Below are 8,585 nucleotides of genomic sequence, written 5' to 3' on the forward strand. Positions count from 1 at the left end.
GGGATTGCCTCTCCATTGTATTGCTCAGTTCATACCAGAAGGACCCTACTGGCAATAAAGCCAAAAAAACAAAAATTCATGGATAACTAACTTTTTTCATTATCATCGAAATCTTCCAAAAAACCAATATCGATTTTTCTGGCCTAGTACTTCAAGTTGTTAGATCTACATTATTTAGTGTAATTTGTACATATTTTTAATAATCCGTGGTTAAAGAGCAGTGGCGTATCTAGAGAAGCCTTGAAATGGGGGTGCTGATGGGGAGAGTGGAGGTGAAGCTGTCTCTTATACACATCTATCGATCAGTTGAGGCTCGCTAATTCCCAAAAAAGGGTGATTTTTAACTAATTGACCATGATTTTTCTGGGGGCGACGGGGGGTACGTGTAATTTTTGGAAGGCCGTGCCCCCCCCCATTTTCGTTCACACATTACTCTCCATAACACAGCACCCCCTAGTTCCGTCACCTCTGGATACACCACTGTTAAAGAGCGAGTAGGCAGAATGGACCTTTCCACTAAGCCCCACCTTTTTGATATTGTTGCCAATGTTCTATAAAGGATATACATGATATAAACATTGAACTTATGCGAACATGTGCGTTTGTGAAAAAACTTGTGTTTGGTATGGCACACATGTATTTCTCAAATTATTATCCTGTTTATGCAGCAAAAGCATGAAAGAATATGCAGGAAACTCCAAGGCAAGACCAGAAAGGTGTTCAACTCAGGGAAGCAGAGAGCTAGGGACAGTGATGTGCCAATGGACAAAATCATCAAGTCTAAACCAGTTGAAAAAAAAAAGGTTTTGATTCTAGATTGTATTACTTCCTCGCATATTTTATATTCCACACATTTCTGTAAATTTAAGGGAATATTGATTTGTTAATTGATTTGTAAAATTTTCTCCTAGATTCCAAGGAATCAGTGCAGCTGTGGTTTAAGTTTTAAGGTGCCAGCCTTGTGATCCTAAATTCCTGGGTTTAGATCTTGTAAATACCACAAATTAAAGATTATAATAATATTTAAAAATACATATTAACAAAACCTATAATGGACCCAATGCAAATTCTGAGTATGCTAACGCTGTTGCTCATTCTCACTGCATTATTCCAATTTTTTTTTTTTTTGTATTGGGAGGGCTGTTTATTTGTAAATTTTATAATTCTAATTTTTATGCCGTTCAGTTCAGTATTTATTTCACCAATTAATAATGAAGATGCAAATGAAACAATATCAAGAATGGTGGGAGACCAATATGAGCTAATTTCTTAACAAGAAATTTGTCATTGAAGTAAATTTCAATAAAAAAAAAAAAAAATTACAGACAAAGACAAACAACGACGGCTCAGAACAAACAATATACAGGCAAGGCAGTATAGAAAACAAAATGCTGCAAGAATGAAAATGAATAACTTAAACTTATAAGGAATACAATAGGCATATAACTATAATTATAAATGAAAATATGCAAATACATACAGAGCCATTTCTCCATAGACTCCCAAAAAGAGTCTATGGATATATATATATTTTATTTATTTCTTTAAATAATTTTTTTTATTCATTTGTAACCCACGCCTTGGTGTGGTTTACCCTTAGGAAAACACAGTATGCCAGGAAGGGTCCCATTACAAATGATGAATACTATGTTGACTATGTTGTTCTAATCAGGAAGTGTTGTTAAACTATGGTGTAGCCATGAAATAATGCCTTCATCGTTAACAAAATCAACCAGCTATTCTGGTCCAGAAAAACCACATATTTTTGTCAGCACTCAATAAACCTTTACTTCCAATCTGAATTTCTTATTTCAAAATTCTTTTTGGTTTTTGGATTTTTTTTTTTTTTTTTTTTTTTTAGCTGCTGTTTTTTTTTTAGCAGCTGTTGCCAATTTTTTTAAATTTTTTTTTTCTCTGACATTTTTTTTTCATTGTTTGCTTTCATAGCTAACCATATCTCAATGGTCTTAGTCTTTGTGTTTGATAATTTACATTTTTTAAGAAGCAGCATGATAAACAAGTATTATACTGTACTGTACCTTATCTTTTACTGTACTGTATCTTTCACTTTTTATTTATTTATTTATTTTTTTTCCCTATACAGACAAACCCAATTAAAATGACAAACTGGAGGGAGAAACATCTGGATTTCATCAACTCAATACGTTCTGCCCGACAGGTAGACCGTGCTTTGAAGACAGGTGGACCACTGCCACCCCCTCCACCACCCTCAATAAATCCAGGTAAGATTTATTACATTAACATTTATCAAAGTTTGTATATATGCTGTAGTCACTAGTAGGGTGGACTTCTTTCAAAATATATTATAAGGAATTGGCAGGCACAAATCCTCTCTACACCATCTTCGCTAAATTTGAAATGAAAACATGTATTAAAGTTTGAATCTATACTGTATGTAGTGACCATAGGGTGGACTTCTTTGGAATATAAAGAATTGGAAAGCACAAATCTACTCTACACCATCTTCACTAAAAATTTTAAATTAAAATTTCCAAAAAATGAAAAAAAAAAAAAAAAAGTTAAAAAGAAAATAGGTGTGCATTAAACCTGCAGTGTTTTTGGTTGTTGAAGTACTTAAAAAAAAATATGTGTCTGGAAAAACTAAATTTTCTCAGGCTAGGCTGCTGGATATACCCCAGTGAAAAGTTGTGAGATGTTGGTGGCGCTTTTTCAAAATAGACCCAATAGATTTAATGGTGTATAGAATAAGGCTCGAGTTTAATAATGAACATTTTTGCAGTCACCCCACCTCTTTTTACACTCACACTTTGGTTACCAAAACACATTATATCCTTGCTTTCTTGTATTTTTCATTTTACGTATAATTACAATGTGAAACATGAGAACGAGGTAAAAAAATTCACAGAATACCAAATTCCGTCACAGGTAAAGATTTAACTATATAAAAGATATGATAAATGAGAATCAGTCATTTTTAAATTAGTATTTTTACTCATATGACATACAGATTACCTCAGTAAAATATTATTGTAAGTATAAAATGTACCATAAATATAAATAAGTGATATACAGTATAATAGATATTTACTCAACACATTTACATAAAACACCATACAGTAGATAGATGAAAATCAGCAGAATGTTAATTTATAATTTTAAGTTCGTAATATTTCAGATTATATTCAGTGCCCGCATTGCAGCCGTAGATTCAATCAGAAAGCTGGCGAAAGACACATTCCCTTCTGCGCCACAAGATCCAAAACATATGGCAGCCCTGTTAAACCGCTCAACAAAAGTGCCGGTGCTGATGTTGGTTATAGCTCTACAGGAATACGAAAATCTGTAAGCAGTATTTTGCATCATATTTTAGTCTGTCTTTATTAGAAAGTGGATTTATATATATATATATATACTCTCCTAACTAACTCATAGAGTGAGAAATCCTTTGTATGTATTTCTCTTTAACGTCGTTAAAATTTCCCCTTAGCGGCAGTATTTTCGCCTTATTGAAAAAAAAATGGCATATTAAAAAATCTTCTACCACATGAACTAAATTTCGTGAAATATATAATTGACACTGGCATACATTATTTGTTTGTCAGAAATACTGTAATTTGGCTACGTAAGATACATATTTCACTGGAAAAACTGGAGTTAATGCCTAACTTCAGATTTTTCACGCACCATTGACTCCTGTTAAAATTTGGAATAGTGCATTATCTCTATTTAAATAGGGTTAAAGAACAAAAATCACCATGAAAATTATTTAATATGTTTTTTAATTATATGTTTAGTATATTTGCCAAAAAAATTTACTAGAATTCATTTCCAGTACAAAAGGCTAACGACAAACGCGTTTTGCTCAATAACTCAAAACTAGGATTTTGGAGTTAATGCCTTTTTCCAAATCACGGCAGAACTCATAGAGTGAGAAATCCTTTGTATGTATTTCTCTTTAACGTCGTTAAAATTTCCCCTTAGCGGCAGTATTTTCGCCTTAAATTAAATTATTCCTTTCCATTGTTATCATTTCCCCCTATGGTAGTATATACAGGTAGTCGTATATATATACATATATATCAAAATAAATTATTTAAAGGCAAGGAAAAAATTGTGTGTTATGTCTATGTCAGGTAGTAGGCATATACTCTATACAAGTCCCTCCAAAATTAAGACCACTTTTGTGACTGGAGTTTCCATGGTCTTTAGCAGCTTTGGTCTTAAAAAAGATAAAAGAAAAAAGAATAATGGTAAATTTGGGGCCACAGAAAAGTGGTCTTTAATTGGAGGTGGTCTTTAATTAAGAGGAGACCAGTATTTCACTAATTGTAATTATTTGTTGACAGTATGACAGCAGTGTTGTGCGTAGAAAGCCAAATGTTGGCTCATCCAATTATGGACTTAATTATGAAGACCAACATTTCGCAGCAATGCAGGAAAGAAGTCGAACAAATATTGGATTTCGTGACAGTAAGTTACTTGGCATTCAGTCCCAGGGTCCTTGGTTGAAATGCTGCATTTTTCATTAAGTGGAGAGCTTGGTAGTTAAAGCAGTATGGTTGCCTTTTAATACCATAGTCTTAGGTTCAAGTCCTGCATTGTTGAGGAGTTGTAGGTTGGTGGTTATAATGTGCTTGCCTTCCAACCCCAACCCCAGGGGTGGATTGCAATAAAACGGTCTTAAACAGGTAGTCTGAACGAGTCGATCACCGCCATTTAATCACATAGACTGTCTTACGATAGTTGCCCCTTTAAGATCATTGCTATCAAACAGTCTTAATTAAAACCACATCAAGTATTGAAAATGAACAATCACCCCATAGCAACTGTGCTTTTTGATCGCTCATATGTTTATTTGTTGGCCTTCAAACTTAATAGTTAAAACATTCATTTTGTCACGCATATGCCCGCGTAAAATCTCATTTGCAAACAAAGGCTTTTATTATTATAGAATGACAAAATCTAAATGTAAACAGAAAACAATTGAAGAAAGCTACATCTATTGATTGAGAGAAATATTATAACCTGCTTGTAGACCACGGTATAGTAATAGTCTATAATTATAGGTCAGCATCTATATCACTATGACTTACTAAGCGTTAAGACTGTGTATAGAGTGTTTTTAACCATGGTTTAGCAATCCGCTCCAGGTTGCCCTTAGCTCAAACCTGGATAATTTGTCATAAAAATAGTCTCAAAGAACTTCTAGGAAAGCATCAATTTAAGTGGTGAGTTAGTTGGATGAGAGTGAAGGGTCAACAATTATATAAACTAGCATATGCCCGTGCTCTGCATGGTGTTGAATGAATGGGGAAAGGTGGCCGCTGTATATAGTTGAATGGGAATCATTAGTGGATCTTGATGTCGGACCCCTGTCTCTTATACACATCTAGACCTTAGGCAAAAAAAGATTCATTAAAAAGAGAAAAAGAAAAAATCAGGGACCCCGAGCTATAATTTTTGCGTTACAAGAGAAGTCAGAAAAGCTTATTTCCCGCCATGAAGAAATCAAAGTTTTTCCTGGGGATGACCCAGACCCCTCTGTCATTTTGGGTTTATCGATTCATGGAAAGAAGAATACGTATGTAACTACTCAATTTTTTTCTGTATGTATACCGGTACACACATGATTACTGTAATAAGAATCATAAAAGTTTACCCGAGGGAAAAACCTTGAATTTTGAAGAACTTAAAAGTCGTTAAAAGACACCTCAAAAGTTAAGAATGCTCATATCCCAATGTTTAGGAATCAAAATTTTCCCGTATGTATATGTATCGTAGTAAATCTATCTTCTATGAAATAAGTTGTTAACTCCAACGTGTTCGTTGATTGAATGCGGTGTTGCGGTATGTGTGCATGTGGGACTTGTAACATGCATATCAGGTTGGGTACATGGCACAATGACGTCACAACGGTTATGAGATTTAGAAGTAATCAGGAATAAAATGTGTTAATTTTGCCAAAAAACACATGCCCTGTTGGTGGTAGCTACAGCATGTGTGAAAATCATAATTGTACTTGAAATACTTCAGGAGATATTTGGTGGACAGAGAAAAACACAAAACATTATTTTACAGTATAGATGTTATCTTATTGTTTTTACAGATACTTTTAATAATAAGCCAACAAATCGTTACAATCCACCCGTTAATCAGCGATTTGGACAAGGAAATAGAAGAGCCAAAAGTGCTAAATTCAACCAGCGTGTCAGGTTTGTCAACTTGTGTGGTAATTCACGTAAACTTCTGCAAACATTAGTGATCTATACTCATAATAGTAATCCTTACTCATAATGGGAACCCCGGCCCGTATGTTATCATTTCTATTATAAATCTGACAATAGTCTAAAGTATATTATTAGGCCACAAATCATGCAATTTGGTCACACTAATGACCTGTTTCACACAGCAGAAATGTACTAAAGTATTTATTTATGTTGAACCAAGGATATTTTTCCTATCTCAAATGTTTTGGTCATGAAAATGTTTAACCTCGAAATGAGCAGTTAGCTGAGTTGGCTAAACTGTGTGTGCGCTGAACCGTGGAGATCTCTTGGTCCCCGGTTCAATTCCCATCGCTGCTCTCTTTGTATTTCAGCTGGAGGGCAAGTTACCATGGCATACCGTCTTTTGGACGAGACGTTTAAGCCGTTGGTCCCATGTGCAATATGGCCCATGTGCACGTTAAAGAAATGTAGTACACACTTCGGAAAAGAGTAGAGGAATTGTCTCCTGTTGTACTGCCCAATCACCACCAGAAGGACCCCTTTGGAAATTCATTCATTCATTCATTCATTCTTTCTGGTTTTTATTAAAAAATTAGACATTGCAGTACAAAACTGAATTGAGTCAATTTACAAAATTTATAAAATCAATCATTAAAAGGCACATATAAAAATACATTATATATACATCCACATATACATCAAAAAAAAAAAAAAAAAAATCGCGAAAAAAAAGATCGCGAGAAAAACAAAAAAGAACAATGGTCACAAAATCTTCAAGGGTTTTAGACATTAATTTATTTTGATTAAGAAAAAGGAGCAATATTGCAGGATTAACATAATTATTTTATCAAGTTCTGAGAAAAAGATGAGTGAAGTTCACAATGTCATAATTGAAATAAGTCTTCTTCAGACTTTTGTTGGTTATCCTTGGTGTTTACACCGAATCCATTCATTCATAAAATCCATCTCTTTTCACATCTCATTGAAAAAAACAAACCAAAGGAGGGAGGCTTGTAAAGTTTCCAAGAATTTTAGCAAGGATCTGCCAGTGGGTAATGTAACAGGGCAAGCTTACCTTTAACTTTGGTATCGCGCATTTCTTCACTGTCTGCTTATTAATTGTAGCGACATTAGCAGAGTCTGCATGTTGTCCAGTGACGTAACAAACAGGCCTGAGGCCCTGGCTAAGGGTTTTCCGGTTCTTCTACCCCGGGGGTTCAGGGAGCACCCAGTGGGTTATGGCTGACATTCAAGTGTGTATTTGATGTTGTTTTACAGTTTTTGCTGGTTCTGGCAAAAAATGCCAAATAAATATATCCCAGGGCCCCTAAAGGCTCTGGGCCCCTGGCTTGGCCAGTGAGAGCTCATAGCTGTTATGCCAGTGATGTAAAAGTATGAAAGCGAAGGATCTTAGTAGGGAAATATTGGAACGTTCAGTACATCTCTTTGTTTGCGGTCTCTTTGTATAGATTTGTGGTTTGATTTTTGATTTTCTTTTACTGTTGTTAATCATAATGTGACCACTTTATGTGTTGGGCTTTAGTCATGGCCTTTGGTCAATATACATTTTAAATGTATTGTGATGAATTTGTATTAAATGAATGAATGAATTAATGAATAAATAGAAATAAATAAAAATAAATAGATATAAATAAATAGATTAATTAATTACTTTATTTATTTATTTGTATTTATATTATTAGTAAATTAGTAATGTAATATGGTAAATGAATATTTACTTTAATCAATGTATAAATATTATTTAATAACACATTACCTTTTACTCACATCTAGGTTTGCTGATAATGCTGATGCTGATGATAATAATAACAGAAATAGCTTTAAAGCACCAGTACATGGTCACAGTTACCCTTCGCATGGACCTCCGGCCTATTCGGCCATAGGTAGTGGTGATGATAGAAGTAGGTATGGTAGCCAAGGCTCTTACCGTACCACGAAAGCAAGTCAGCTTCGTAGCATGAGTAGAAATGGACAGAATCGTCTCGGCGATGCAAGTACAGTGGATGGTCAGAATCCAAGCTATGAAACGTTAGTTCACCTCATTGGCCATGATTTGGTTAGGCCTAATTCTAATGTTCATTGCCAACCATTAATTTATCTATAAATATTGGTTGGTAAAATGATAAGTACAGGCCTAAAATTCATGGTTAAGCTATAAATTTTATTAACCCATAAAAAACGGCCCTTTACAAACCTTTTATAAGTTTCCGGGCCTCTCCTGCTTAAATAGATGAATATGTATATATACGCTAGTGTTTTATTGGCATACTGTAGAGTGAAATCAATTGTCTCTGATTGGATTCAAACTTCCAACAGAAGGGTCAATGGCCCAGTTGATTACGTCTTCTTATATAT

The 8,585-nt window shown here is 34.4% G+C and overlaps 1 protein-coding gene across 1 annotated transcript in view; it reads left to right on the forward strand.

Annotated features, from left to right (window-relative positions):
- Positions 1–668: 668 nt before the first annotated feature.
- Positions 669–8,585, forward strand: part of LOC117111616 (zinc finger C2HC domain-containing protein 1A-like) — a gene marked incomplete at its 5' end in the record, with an annotated part of 11,203 nt that continues 3,286 nt past the window's right edge. Inside the window, 6 exon segments of the mRNA XM_033254606.1 lie at positions 669–803; positions 2,105–2,243; positions 3,158–3,324; positions 4,329–4,452; positions 6,089–6,194; positions 8,004–8,258. Of these exon segments, the coding sequence (XP_033110497.1) occupies positions 669–803; positions 2,105–2,243; positions 3,158–3,324; positions 4,329–4,452; positions 6,089–6,194; positions 8,004–8,258 (926 nt within the window).

Source organism: Anneissia japonica, unplaced genomic scaffold, assembly GCF_011630105.1.
Source record: "Anneissia japonica isolate Jap-2015-1 unplaced genomic scaffold, ASM1163010v1 scaffold284983_len440753_cov197, whole genome shotgun sequence".
NCBI classification, from domain to species: Eukaryota; Metazoa; Echinodermata; class Crinoidea; order Comatulida; family Comatulidae; genus Anneissia; species Anneissia japonica.